The 15,177-nt window shown below is 40.9% G+C and overlaps 1 protein-coding gene across 7 annotated transcripts in view; it reads right to left on the minus strand.

The window, feature by feature from the left end:
• LOC103218594 (uncharacterized) overlaps positions 1-15,177 on the minus strand; it is a 54,124-nt gene that overhangs the window by 29,823 nt on the left and 9,124 nt on the right. For 3 of the 7 annotated variants that reach the window (XR_012094438.1, XM_073020452.1, XM_073020450.1), the window contains one exon: positions 13,532-14,101. The exons of 1 other annotated variant lie outside the window; for it this stretch is intronic. Coding sequence is in view for 2 of the 6 variants with exons in the window: in XM_073020452.1 (XP_072876553.1) it covers positions 13,993-14,101 (109 nt within the window). In the remaining 4 variants the exon portion in view is untranslated. Of the gene's footprint in view, positions 1-13,531; positions 15,168-15,177 lie in introns of those variants that run through there. 3 more of the 7 variants (XR_012094439.1, XR_012094440.1, XR_012094437.1) reach the window with 2 other exon arrangements.

Below are 15,177 nucleotides of genomic sequence, written 5' to 3' on the forward strand. Positions count from 1 at the left end.
AGAAATACACAAAGGTGGAAATTCTCAAGGAGTCCCTGAAAATAGGGACAGGCCTTTAGACAATCACCCAATAATTCCACAAAAAAGAATGGCAGAAAATACTTCTAAAGGAAGATGATTGACAACCTCCAGAAAATAAACTAGAAAGGAGCAGGATCACATGTAAACACAGTGCCATAAGTCCAATTGGTCAATTGATTACTACTTATAAAGTAAGTAAATACTGAGAAATAATCAGCTAATTGTAAAACAAACATCTATTATCCACTTGGGCAAGAGGGGACTATGTTTGATTGGAAGTCAGGAGACCTTAAATTCTTTTCCTGAATTTACCACTGACCAGCTTTGAAATTAAAACTATTTGGGAGTCAGTTTTTATATTGAAAACTGGGGAGGAGGAAGGTCTAGGGAGAAGGGCCGATTAATTAATGATATCACTTATGAACGCAGCTCTACAACTTTGCAAAACCAAAGGAATGAAAGACTGTGCTCATTCCTCCGGTGCTCAAAAGAGGGCGCCCACAAGAGCAGCTGAGATTTACTGGAACCCATTTGCTGAAAATCCCCGTTTTCACTTCCCGGTCTGAGTCTCATTACCCAAGAAATCCACAGGGTGGCGATAACACTGAACTGAAAGCGAATTCAGAGTGGAAATTCTCAGAAACCGTATTCTTCAATGGCCAGTGTTTCCAGATTTCCCTTTCCCTGATTTTATGATGTCACCGAGGACACAGAAGCTGGCGGAAGGAAGGCCGCACACAAGGCAATGACGATGATGGCAATGATTCCCACGGGAGAACCAACTGTGATCCAGACCCTTGGCAATCCTCACAGTAATGCAAAGGAGACTGTACCAATCTCTTCCTCATTTTACAGGAAAAAAAAAAAAAAAAACTAGAAAGAGAGAAATCAAGTAAATTATCTAAGGTAACCGAGGTAGTCAGTGACTTAGGCAGAATTCAAACCTTAGTCTAGGGTCAGTGTCATGGTTGTTTCATCAAAGCCGGGTGACAGCTCTGAAGAAAGCCTGTTTGGTACTGGTACCAAAACAGAGAGATAGACCAATGGAACAGAACAGAGGTCTCAGAAATAACACCACACATCTACAATCATCTGATCTTTGACAAACCTGACAAAAACAAGAAATGGGGAAAGGATTCCCTATTTAATATAAATGGTGCTGGGAAAACTGGCTAGCCATATGTAGAAAGCTGAAACTGGATCCCTTCCTTACACCTTATACAAAAATTAATTCAAGATGGATTAAAGACTTAAATGTTAGCCCTAAAACCATAAAAACTCTAGAAGAAAACCGAGGTAATACCATTCAGGACATAGGGATGGGCAAGAACTTCATGACTAAAATACAAAAAGCAATGGCACCAAAAGCCAAAATAGGCAAATGGGAGCTAATCAAACTAAAGAGCTTCTGCACGGCAAAAGAAACTACCATCAGAGTGAACAGGCAACCTACAGAATGCGAGAAAATGTTTGCAATCTACCCATCTGACAAAGGGCTAATATCCAGAATCTACAAAGAACTCAAACAAATTTACAAGAAAAAAAAAAAAAACCATCAAAAAGTGGGCAAAGGATATGAACAGACACTTCTCAAAAGAAGACATCTATGCAGCCAACAGACACATAAAAAATGCTCATCTTCACTGGTCATTAGAGAAATGCAAATCAAAACCACAATGAGATATCATCTCACGCCAGTTAGAGTGGCAATCATTAAAAAGTCAGGAAACAACAGGTGCTGGAGAGGATGTGGAGAAATAGGAACGCTTTTACACTGTTGGTGGGAGTGTAAACTGGTTCAACCATTGTAGAAGACAGTGTGGCGATTCCTCAAGGATCTAGAACTAGAATTACCATTTGACCCAGTGATCCTATTACTGGGTATATACCCAAAGGAGTATAAATCATGCTACTATAAAGACATATGCACGTGTATGTTTATTGTGGCACTATTCACAATAGCAAAGACTTGGAACCAACCCAAATGTCCATCAATGATAGACTGGATTAAGAAAATGTGGCACATACATACCATGGAATCCTATGCAGCCATAAAAAAGGATGAGTTCATTCTCTTTGTAGGGACATGGATGAAGCTGGAAACCATCATTCTGAGCAAACTTTCACAAGGACAGAAAACCAAACACTACATGTTCTCACTCATAGGTGGGAACTGAACAATGAGAACACTTGGACACAGGTCAGGGAACATCACACACAGGGGCCTGTTGTGGGTGGGGGGGGGGGGGCGTTGGAGGGAGAGCATTAGGAGAAATACCTAATGTAAATGATGAGTTAATGGGTGCAGCACACCAACATGGCACATGTACACATATGTAACAAACCTGCATGTTGTGCACATGTACCCTAAAGTATAATAATAAAAAAAAGACTTTTTCCTAGGGAAAATTCATAATAATAATAAAGCAGATATAGTAAGGATATTTAATACATTGATTAGAAGCAAGTCAGTGGATTTTTTAAATGACATTCTGAAGTTGTTTACAACCAGTATTTCTTATTATACTTAACAAAAAAGAAAGGTAAAAGTTACCAATGCACTATAAGTGTAACCTATTATCAAAAGCTAAATTACATGCTGCTTATGCCCTATGTCAGTGGTTCCCAAACTACAGTACCCTCTAAAATTGCCTAAAGGGCTTGTGAAAACACAGACTGCTGCCTGCCAGCCACCTTTTTCCCCTTCAAATTTCTGATTCATCAGGCCTGGGGTATATGGTCCAAGAATTTGCTTCTCTCACAAATTCCCAGGTGATGCAATGCTGCTGATCTGGGATTGCACTTTAAGAACTCTTGCTCTAAGCTCAGGACAGAGAAACCATTTCTAACTGACATTTTTCTAGGTTTATACAGAGTTATACTAAACAAAACCAAATGTAACAAAAACCAAAATCAAACAAATATACAGCAAAATTTTTAGCTGACCTACTTCTCAAGGTCCATTTGCAATTTGGTACAATGGTGGTCAGGAGAGTTAAAAATATATATATATAGGTGCATTCACAAATGACATCTACATACTCTCAAAGGTAAGTGAAAGCTCAAAAGCTAGAGTCAAGGCTAGTCCTAGACAAAAATGAAAAGGGAAAAAAAATTTGTGCTCAAATTGTCACACGTTTGTGAAGGAGCATGGTATAATGGATTTATTACACCTTTTGTTGCCAGGCCATCCAGTCTTTAAGATCTAGGTCTGCCATTTACTAAATATGGAATCTGAGGATTTACCTAACTCTCTGAGGACATTTGTTTGACTGTATCCTGGTTTTCATAATACCTATTAAAAGTGATGCTGAGAACACTATCAGATAACATATACTAAAATGCCTAGTGCATAGTAGAACTCATATGGCATAATGCCTAGCACTCACAGAAGCCACCATACATTGCTTTAGGGTCCTATTATGTGCAAGGAACTCGATTAGGTTACTTAATCCTTACAAAAGTTTTTTCAGTCATCATCATGATAACCATCATTATTCCTATTTTGTAAACAAACAAACAAAAAAAACAGAATTACAAGATAATCTAGGCAAAAATTCAAAGTCAAACCACAATAGTTTGAAGCCAAATGTTTCTACAAAGATGAGTTATCTTATACCTCTTACAGTTCCCATTTCAAGTTCCCTGGCAATTATGAAACAGAGGTTTCACTGCAGAATAACTTCCTCATTTAGTCAATATTCCATGCCTTGCCCTCTTTAGCTTTACTTCTTTCTAAGTAATGATCACTACTTTTAGTTATTATTCCATCAGGACCTTGTTGGCAGACCTAATTAAGCAAACGTAAGATGCAGGAAAGTTTATTTTGGGTGACTTATCTCCATTTTTTCCTTCATTGTTCCAATAATTCTTTAGTGTTTCTGCTCTTAAATTTGTTCCCAGAGGGAGAGTGGGATCTGATCTTGAACTTCTTCTACAAAATAGATTCTCATTTTCTCTTACTATTTATTCTACAGAACAGAGGCTGTTTTATAAACTAGTTTACATTATATTGTCAGTGATCTAAAATGACATAAATGCCTTTTTGAGGACATTTTCATCCTTACCTACACTGCCTTTATGGCAATGATCCTTGCCATCTCTCTCAAAATATTATGTTTGTCAAAGTGTCACTCAAATGTCATTTCTTCCATGCTTCTTTGCCTTATCCCCAGATTTTTCTTTGCTTCCAAATACCTACAATACTGCAAGTCACTTTTTTGTGTTCTTTGCCTGCTTAACTTCCTATATTAGATACTGCTTGTCTTCTCTTTTCCTCCACTAGTTTGTGTTTTTTCTTGTGTGTGAACATTTACTCCCTTATCATTCTTTTGGTGCTCACTTTTAGCTGGGCCCTCTTCAGGTGCTGCAGAGATTGGTGAGAAACCAGAAGTTCACAATCCAGTGATGTCAAAAGAAGCTTTGAGAAGCTGGGAGAGGCTTTGGAAAAAAGGTAAAGTGTGAACACAGTCTTGAAAAAATAATGAAAGCTCTCAGGTGTGCAAACAAGAAAGGGTATTCCAGCCAGAAGAAACAGCCTGTAAAATCATATGAAGCCGTGACAGCACATGAGTAAAAAGAGGATTTGTAGAGGAGGCAATATGTTTACCTATAGATGGAAGATCCGACACAAGAACAAGGAATCCCCCGACTAATCCTGTGTAGACATGTTTGGCATCACTAACCCGTCAAGGTTCTCCTTCATCCTGAGCTCAGATGTGACTCCAGAGCTCTTTTTTTTTTTTTTTTTTTTTTTTTTTTTTTGAGACGGAGTCTTGCTCTGTCGCCCAGGCCGGAGTGCAGTGGTTCACACCATTCTCCTGCCTCAGCCTCCCGGGTAGCTGGGACTACAGGCGCCCGCCACCTCACCCGGCTAGTTTTTTGTATTTTTAGTAGAGACGGGGTTTCACCGTGTTAGCCAGGATGGTCTCGAGCTCCTGACCTCGTGATCCGCCCGTCTCCGCCTCCCAAAGTGCTGGGATTACAGGCTTGAGCCACCGCGCCCCGCCGAGCTCTTCTTAATGAAACAGTCTAGGCAACCACTGTTAACCCATTGAAGTTTTCACAAGATATAAAATCTCTTTACCAAAAGCACACTAACTAAAATGTGTAAGTTTCTATTTGTTAGAATTTCAGTCTACTTGTGGCATATATTTTACAGTAGATGAGGTTTCCATGTGAATAACTCAAATTAGTTCTCATTGGTGACAGCCTTCTGTATATATGTAAGATAAGGGTAACAAGATGCTACTGTTGCTGAAGAGAGGGCTTGAGCCTGGAAAAGAGAGGAAAAAATGATAAAAGGGGAAAGAGACCTGCCATTCCAGCAGGGAGGCCAAAGCAGGAGGATTGCTTGAGGCCAGGAGTCTGAGATTAGTCTGGGCAACAAAGCGACAACTTGTCTCTACAAAAAAAAAAATCATAGCAGGGTGTGGTGATGCACGGCTGTAGTCCCAGCTACTCAGGAAGCTGGGGTGGGAGGACTGCTTGAGCCCAGGAGATCAAGGCTGCAGTGAGTAGTAACCAGGCCACTATACTCCAGCCTAGGTGACAAGCAAGACTGTCTCAAAATGAGACCAAAAAAAAGCGAAGGTGGGGAAAGAAAGGGCATGATGAGTCAAGCGTGGGGAATTCGGTTACCTTTTTGCTTTGTATCATTCAGAGGAGTGATAACAAACAAGCCAAGTTAACTAGAGTTTTAGGTGAGGACCTGAAATAACCTTCCTGGGCTCTGTAAGAACCTTACCTTTTGGTAAGTGTTTCAAAATTTTGCACGGCCGGGCGCGGTGGCTCAAGCCTGTAATCCCAGCACTTTGGGAGGCCGAGACGGGCGGATCACGAGGTCAGGAGATCAAGACCATCCTGGCTAACACGGTGAAACCCCGTCTCTACTAAAAATACAAAAAACTAACCGGGCGAGGTGGCGGGCGCCTGTAGTCCCAGCTACTCCGGAGGCTGAGGCAGGAGAATGGCGTAAACCCGGGAGGCGGAGCTTGCAGTGAGCTGAGATCCGGCCACTGCAGTCCAGCCCGGGATGCAGAGCAAGACTCCGTCTCAAAAAAAAAAAAAAAAAAAAAAAAAATTGCTACATTATTCATTTGATTCTGTTTGGTACATATTGTATTGCTCCTAGAATTATATCCCCAAATAAATAACAGTAATGTCTATATCTTTACTGTCACAATGTTCACATGCAATATTTCTTAAAGCTCATGACTGCCTCCAGCCGGTCTTGAGACCTCCCACTCACTCCACTCTTTACCATCTGAAACTACAGAGTTGTATGTGACTTGAGATACCCGGTTGTCTTAGTCAGCTCAGGCTGCCATAACAAATATAAACTGGGTGCCTTAAAGAACAAGAGTTTATTTCTCACAGTTCTAGAATCTGGGAAATCCAAGATTGAGGTACCACCCCACTTGGTACCCCAATAAGGGCTCTCTTCCTGGCTTGCAGATGGCTGCCTTCTCGCTGAGTCCTCACAAGGCAGGGAGAGGGAGGGTTCTGGTCTTTTCCTTTTCTTATAAAGATGCTAATTTCATCATGGTGGCCCCATTCTCATAACTTCCTCTGAACCTAATTCCTTCCAGAAGGCCATACCTCCAAATACTATCACATTGATGGTTAGGGCTTCAACATAAGAAATTTGGGGAGGAAGGGAAACAAACACTCAGCCCATAACACCTGTCAGTATTAACTTAGCTTTATAAGGCACTCATAAGTTATTGAAGCCTTTAGACATTGTTTACAAGTTACTCCCCAGAGAGCTGCTGAGAAATCAGCATTATTATGGCCTTTTAAAGATAGGGAAAAGAAGGTCAAGTGTGGTGGCTCACACCTGTAATCCCAGCACTTTAGGAGCTCGAGGCAGGAAGATCCCTTGAGCCCAGAAGCTAAAGTCTAGCCTGGGCAACATGGCAAGACTCCATCTCTACAAAATATTTAAAAAATAGCCAGGTGTGATGGTGCACACTTGTGTTCCCAGCTACTCAGGAAGCTGAGGCAGAAGGATCCCTTGAGCCCAGGAAATCGAGGCTGCAATGAGCCTTGTTTGCACCACTACACACCAACAGAGCGAAACCCTATTTCAAAAAATAATGAGAGGAAAAAAGGCCTTAAATTTAGCAAGTTATATTCTGAAGGGCTCACAATCAATAGCAGAGTCTTTTGATAACTAATGTCTCTTTTGCCTTTTGGTCATAAGCATTGTGATTGACCAACAGAATCTAATAAAATAATTTATTTTCTTAGTTATCTTAAAATTCTATTAAATCTCCACAATATGCTAGATGTTGCATGGATTATAAATCTGACATATATTAAGATGAATAAGTGAAAAATATGCCAAATGTATAATGGTCCATATTTATCTCATATATTTAATGTGTTTTTTTTTTTTTTTTTGAGACGGAGTCTCGCTCTGTCACCCAGGCTGGAGTGCAGTGGCCGGATCTCAGCTCACTGCAAGCTCCGCCTCCCGGGTTCACGCCATTCTCCTGCCTCAGCCTCCCGAGTAGCTGGGACTACAGGCGCCCGCCACCTCGCCCAGCTAGTTTTTTGTATTTTTTAGTAGAGACGGGGTTTCACCATGTTAACCAGGATGGTCTCGATCTCCTGACCTCGTGATCCGCCCGTCTCGGCCTCCCAAAGTGCTGGGATTACAGGCTTGAGCCACCGCGCCAGGCCTATTTAATGTGTTTTATATTTTGATTTGGGTGTTTAGACATAGTAAGATGTTCACATTATGCCCTTCACCCTTATTTCGCTCTGTTCCCCAACCTGCCAGGTGACCACAGGAACCGTAACCAATGACAAAGATGTCATACTCTCTGCTTTGAGGCCTTAGGCTTCTTGGTGTACCACTGAGAACCACTCCAACTCCTCTTCAGTGCCCAGTTCTGTGGTTTTCTCATAGCAATTGGTAGATTAATAAATTGTTAAAGTAAACTTGATTTATAATGACAGAAAATGCATTTGAATATATGGTATCCATATATATACACACACATACACACACACACAAACATTGTAAATGTAGAAAAATCCTGAAAGGTTAAAAAAATGCTTTTAGAATATTTACATTTTCCAGTAATTTCAAATGTACAGAAAAGTTGGAAGTAGAAGAGGAGTACAAAAATAATCCACATACTTGCCTTTTACACAGATTCACTTATTAAAATTTTACACCATTTGCTTTATTATCTCTTTTTTTGCCTGAACCATTTGAGGGTAAGTTACATAAATTGTGGTCCTTTACCCGAAACTTTTCAGGATGTATTTCCTAACAATCATAATCGTCTCTTACATAACTACAGAACAGGTGTCAACTTAAATAAATTCCACATTATATCACAGTGTTAAACATAATGCTTTAATCTACTATCTGAATTCCAGTTTTGTCAGTTGACCCAATAATATCTTTTATAGATTTTTTTCATCTTCCAGCTCACAGATCCAATTTACTACTGCATTTAGTTGTCATGCCTTTTTAGCCTCCTCTAATCTTGACTACATTTTCAGCTTTTTTTTCTTTAATAACATTGACATTTTTGAAGAATATAGACCCACTTCGTGTTAATACAGCATTCCTCATTTGGGTTTTGTTTACTATTTCCTCACTATTAAATTCAGGTTATGCATTTACAGCTGGAATCCTACGTAGGTGATGTTGTATCCTCACAGGATACCTCATCTAGAGACACACGATGTCCATGTACCACTCATTGATGGTATTAATTTTGATCACCTACCTAATCAAGGTGTTCTTCAGTTTCTCCACTACATAATTACTATTTTTTCTCTTCCAACTAATGAGAAATTTGTGGGGATACTTTGAACCCATGGAGATGCCCTGCTCCTCATCAAATTTTCTTCCTTGATTTAGTGTAAATTGATGAATCTTACCTTGATCCAGTTAGTGCCACGATGGCTGCTGAATGCTGATTTACAACTCAGTTTGCCTTTCACATTCGCCAGTCAGCGGTTACTCAGCGTTTTGTTCTTAAGCAAGATTCCTCTCTTCTCTCCATTTATTTATTTTTTTAATCACCATGACTCTCTAGCCTTCTATATTTTCATTACTCTACCTAATTATGTAAGTCATTACTGTACCTAATTATGTAAAACAAACTTTTAATAGTGGTTATCTCTGGTGAGCGGGATTTGGAGAAAAGGCTTTGAAAGGGAGATTTTCACTTTTTATAAACTCTTTACTTTTTTTTTTTTGAGACAGAGTCTCTCTCTGTCACCCAGGCTGGAGTGCAGTGGCGCAATCTCGTCTCACTGCAACCTCTGCCTCCTGTGTTCAAGCGATTCTTCTGCCTCAGCCTCCCGAGTAGCTGGGATTACAGGCGTGTGCTACCACGCCCAGCTAATTTTGTATTTTTAGTAGAGATGGGGTTTCACCATGTTGGCCAGACTGGTCTCAAACTGCTGACCTCATGATCCGCCCACGTTGGCCTCCCAAAGTGCTGGGATTACAGGTGTGAGCCACCATGCCCAGCCAAACTCTACTTTTTAAGCTTTTCACAATAGCGCATATCCCTCCCTCTTTTTAAAAGATCGAATGAAAAAAATTTTAAAACGGTAAAAGAAAGTATTTCCCCGGAGACACTGTAGAGGCAAAAGGAAGTAATAGGAAATTGGCCTTGAGACAGTGGACACTGTTAATACCTATCTCTTAGTTAAGATATGCACATAAGAAAGGCACATTTTTGGAGTTCCACTGATGGCTCATGGCCTGTAAACTAATCTTCTTGTGATCAACTGGCTGAGTGTACATATTAACTAGTTAGAATTAGCTCTGTAGTGTGGGGTTTAACACGTGATAGATACTAAATTAACTGTCATCAAGATATCTACACTTATTACAGAACTTTATATGGTTTCAAGAAGGTTTCGAGAAAATAATGAGGACATGAGTCTTCACAAAATGAGATATCCATGAATTGTCAAATTATTTTCTTTAAATGAAATTAAATCAAATCCAACCTGCCACTCAAATAGGCTGACAAAAAGGTATAATTTAATATTATATTTCAATATTGTTCTACCTCATTTCCATAATCAATTAATTTATCTCTGTAAAGAAAACTTACACCTATTTTGTTTTCCTCTTTACAGCATACAAAAAGAAACCATTTTTTTAGCCTGAATGAAAGATGTTTCAAGGACAGGAAGCTTCAGAAAAATCAGTGGCTGAATGGAGGGGCGATAAGTTCCCTGAATTCCTCAAGAGCTGAATATGTGAGCTGAGCACAGGGGACATTTCTTGCCTGTGCCTTTCAGAAACTGAGTCTTCTTGGAAAATTTTCTCTCTTCCAGGACAGTTCCAAATCCACTCATTGACAGGGCTACTCAGAGTCTATATTAGCCTCACAGAACTTGGAGTCTCAGATAATGGAGTAGCCATGTGGGGCTTAAACGGAGATATGAGGTTTTTCTATTGGTGGGAAGCCATGAATTGCTCATTCAAACCAAATCTTCAGTCAAGCCTCTTCATCCTTGAAGCTATTCCATTTCTCCTTTCTCCCTGACCCTTGGGTCATAGTCCCCTGCTCACATCCATCCATGTTTGGGGAAGAATGAGAGGGTGGTGCCACTCTCCTTGCTTTTCATCCATTACCAGGTGAAGGTTTAGACTGTACTTTCCTGTTTCAAATTTCCAGTTTATTATTGTCTAAAAATCTTTCCCAAGCACAACCAGTTCTCTGTTACAGAGAAAGTACCTAGTAAGAGCTGGTTAGCTTTTCCCAGTTCCTGAGCACAGTGTGCAGAGCTGTGACTCAAAGTGAGTCAAGCAAAAGAGGTGTCAATTGCATGTGACCTCTACTGAGACAAGAGTGGCCCCACTGGAACTCCCTCTCCTAAAGAACCCCAAAACACACTCAGCTTTTTCATCAAAGCACTTACTGTGTGGTTAGTTGTGAGCACGTAAATTTTCCTCAAAAGCACAATAAAAGAAGGGTGATTGCACACCCCTAAACTGTAAACAGCTATCTTACACATGTGTCCCTTCTGATGATGAGGGTAAGCACACACTCACTGGGTATTTTGGTTGTGACAAGTATTATTCTAAGAACTTTATGCACTTTGTCTCATTTAATCATCACAACAACCTTATAATTATTATTTTTTAAGAGCTGGGGTCTTGCTCTGTCACCTATACTGCAGTATAGTGGTGCCACCAAAGCTCACTGCAGCCTTGAACTCCTAGGTTCAAGTGATCTTCCCGCCTCAGCCTCCTGAGTAGCTAGGACTACAGACGTGCACCACTGCACAGCTGATTTCTTTTCTTTTTAATTTTGTAGGATCAAGGTCCCATGATGTTGCCTGGGCTGCTCTCAAATTTCCTGGCCTCAAGCGATCCTCCCACCTCAGCCTCCCAAAGTATTGAAATTACAGGCATAAGGCACCATGCTTGGCAAGAGGTACTATTATTATCATTGCCTTTTACTGATGAAGATACTGAAGAAAAGAAATGGAAATTTGTCCAAAGTTGCACAGCTTGTAAAATTGAAACCCAGGACATATGACTTCAAATTTCCTTTATCCAGTCATCCAGTTTGCCTGGGACTAAGGCATTTCCCAGGATGTGGGACTTTCGGTGCTAAAATTTCAAAATGATACTGGTAGAGCTGGTGTTGCTATGGGGCCAGTCTTTTTCAGGTCCCAGGCTCTCTCCAGGTGCCTCAGGCCACCACATTGGCGGCAGGTTAAAGTCTATTGCAATTCAGTGGGGGTACCAGCAGCCAAACATTCACAGAAGCCGATTCCCTGGTGAGAATGAGAAAAGGGTATCCAGTGTGGATATCCAGGGGCCCCAGTTACCTAAAACTTTGAAAAGTAGCATTCAGAGATTTTAATTGCCACCTTAATTCCCCATCAACTCTCTCATGGGCCCATAGAAAAGGATCTGTTTGCCTGCACCCTGTCTCCTGCTATGGAAGGAAACAGTTTCTTTTACCAGCTTCACCAGTTGAGAGAAGTTTGGCAAAGGGATTGGGTATAGTCAGATTAGGCTTTGCAGAGAGAAGGATGCTCAGCTTTGCTCCTGCCCATACCAGGGCTGAATGGGCCAGTTAACCTTACTATGAATATAGTCAGCTTTCCCGAGCCTTCTGGCAACATTTGGGATGTCTACCTACAATCTTCTCTGGTTTTAAGTACCCAGAACCATCTGTCAAGTACCTTGAACTAGTCTCAGAAACACATGACTTGAGAGCACTAGTGGCTTCCTGAGGTTGACACCCTCAGGCGTTCCAGAGGTCCTCTTCGTTTCTCAGCTACCTGACACCTCATTATTGAGCCTTAATCAAGACAGAAATGTCTTTTCTCTTGGGATGGAAATTGTGTCTCCTAAAAACACTTTGAATTTCTGGTAGGTAATCATCTCCAGCTTAATCTAAGTGCCCTTTTCCAGGTTCTGTCATCTGTCCCATCATGTTAAACCATGTGTCAGATGGCATGTCCAGGTTTGGGGAAATGATGTTTGCCTTGTGCCCAGGATTCTGACAACATGACTCCACCATCTTCAAGCAGAAGTTTAATTTTTAACAATCCATTCTGAAATGATGGTCTTATAGTCATACCCCCCAAAAAGTACTCTCCAGGTAATTGCTAAACACTAAAGTGGATTATATTTACCCTAATTTAATTTCTTTATCTTCTGCTGGACAATCTTATATGTGTAATTGTGTAGTAACTTTCAAACAGTCTCACCATAGTACTCTAGTCACATATCACTGGGGACTTGTGAAAGTGCACACCCAAATCTACACCAGAGTCACAGCTAGGCTGACCAGTCATCCAGTTTGTCTGGGACTAAGGCATTTCCCAGGATGTGGGACTTTCGGTGCTAAAATTTCAAAATGATTTGGCTTCAGTGCTAAGAGTTGTAATCTACCCATGGCTCTGATATGGACCACACAAATACTTTGGTAATTCCAGCGGCAGGGGAGCCGGGGGGAAGGCACATAATAGAGATATGAATCATAGCCCACATATTCGTGTGTGGTGAAAAAAAGTCATATAATGTATCAGTCAGGGCCCTGGCAGGAAAAAGCATGATAAAAGGCAAGTAATTGAGAGTTTTAACCAAAAAAATACCCTAAAGTGTGTAGGGAGGATTAGGGGAGATCAACCAGGAATGATGAAGCACCCTCAGGGCTAACAACAGGGACACTTAACGATCCTAGGGTTTGAGAGTGCAAAGAGAGGAAATCGTTTCCAGAACCCAACCCAGACTAGACAGGGCCCCCAGACAGGATTTGCTGCCTTCAGGAAAGGGACTCCATCAAACTATAGGGAGGGATCCTTGGAAATAAATATCCCAATTCATTCTCTTCTCTTCTTCTGCAGTGCCCTCCAGTGATTGGACCCAACTGGAAGCCAGAGCAAAGAAGTCTGTAGAAGCTGTTCAAAGTGGTTAATTCTCTGGGGCACAGAGCAGGGAGAAAAAAAGGTAAAGAATGGATGTTGGAGACAAAAAAAAAAAAATCAGCCTACATTATTTTCTTTCACTTAAAATTAACTTTATTTGGGGGAATCCATCCCAAATCCATCTCCTCCTCTTCACACCCATCCCATCTTCAGTACAGCATGCTGTTTAGTCTTTAATCTAGATTCTGACCACACTTACTGATGAGATGAACACTGTCCAACTTGCAGGAATGCCCAAGTCCAGTGGTTCTGTGGCTCTGCACCACAGTGTTCTTGGGAATCTTTGCTAGAAGTGAGAACCTTGAGGAACACGGTGCTACTCAAATGTGCCTACTATGAAGATATCCTCCACATTTCCAAGTCCTTCCAGAGAACACAAGAGGAAACAACCACAGTCCCAGTTATATAGATGAGCTTATTGTTTTTTCCCCAGGCTTGAGATTCTCCTTAACTTGAATTCTGCTTTTGCGTATCTTCTTTCAGACACTAACTCTTTTCCCCTTCCATTCTGAATTTCCTGGCATAATTTCTTCAGTGGGCTTGGATTCTCACAAAATTAAGAGGGCGGGGGAGGGGGTTCTTCTGGAAGCAGCTTCTGCTTTCAGTCCTGCAAACTACCAAATGCCAAAAACTTAGCTTCCTAGAATAAGGAAAAAGAAAATCACCGAAACAAATCCAGTTAGTCAGAATTCTCTCTGACTCTTCTATTGCAACATGAATAACACGCAATTTAATTTACATAATCAAGTTGGAATTTTAAATGGAGTTGGAGTTGGGGTAGCATAGCAGAAGGGGAAATTGATGCTAATTCTAGCTTGTATATAAGATAGAAACAAGAAAAAAATATACACATAAAATATCAATGTATATAAAAGTAGAAAAACAGTCATAGCCTTGTCACTTGTCTGACTGCATATACATCCTTTCCCCTCCACTCTTTGCCTCCATATTTCTGAGCCTCGGAGCTTGACAGAGATGGAGGGAGGCAGGAGGATTAAGGTAAACATATAATGATGTAATTTCCCCTATAATATTTAAACAAACTTGCCTCTCTGAACGTGTACTTAATTACTGTCCAGAGCTGATAGTCCCACATAATCTGCATGGATAAGGACAAGAGAAATGAATGTCAGTGTAGAGCTGAGGAGATGGTCCTGACTTTGGACCCTGATGAATCAGTTTGAATCCCTATTTTATGACCTACTATCTTTATGATCATAAGCAAATTGAGTAACCATTCTGAGTTTTGGTTTCCTTACCTATAAAATTACAATAACACCAAACTTACTGAGCTGGTGTAAAGGTTAGAAATGATAAATACAAGGTCCCTGTTTAGTACATAGACCATGGTAAGTACCAGACGAAGAGTGCTTCCTGTTCATATTCAAGTAATTATCCCACCCTCAAAACCACAGAATACAGCAAACCAGAGAAAGGCCTGAGAAGTTGATGGATTAAAAAAATGAACTGGCCACGTGTGGTGGCTCAAGCCTGTAATCCCAGCAGTTTGGGAGGCTGAGGCAGGTGAGGTAGGAAGATTACTTGAGGCCAGGAGTTTGAGGAACAATAGCGACAGAGCTGTATTCCCAGCTACTCCGGAGGCTGAAGCAGGAGAGGCAGGATCTCTTAAGCCTGGAAAATACAGTTTGCAGCGAGTTATGGTGGTGCCACTGCACTCCAGCCTGGGTGACAGAGCGAGACCCTGTCTGTAAAGAA

This window comes from Chlorocebus sabaeus, chromosome 11, assembly GCF_047675955.1.
Source record: "Chlorocebus sabaeus isolate Y175 chromosome 11, mChlSab1.0.hap1, whole genome shotgun sequence".
In the NCBI taxonomy this organism is placed as follows: domain Eukaryota; kingdom Metazoa; phylum Chordata; class Mammalia; order Primates; family Cercopithecidae; genus Chlorocebus; species Chlorocebus sabaeus.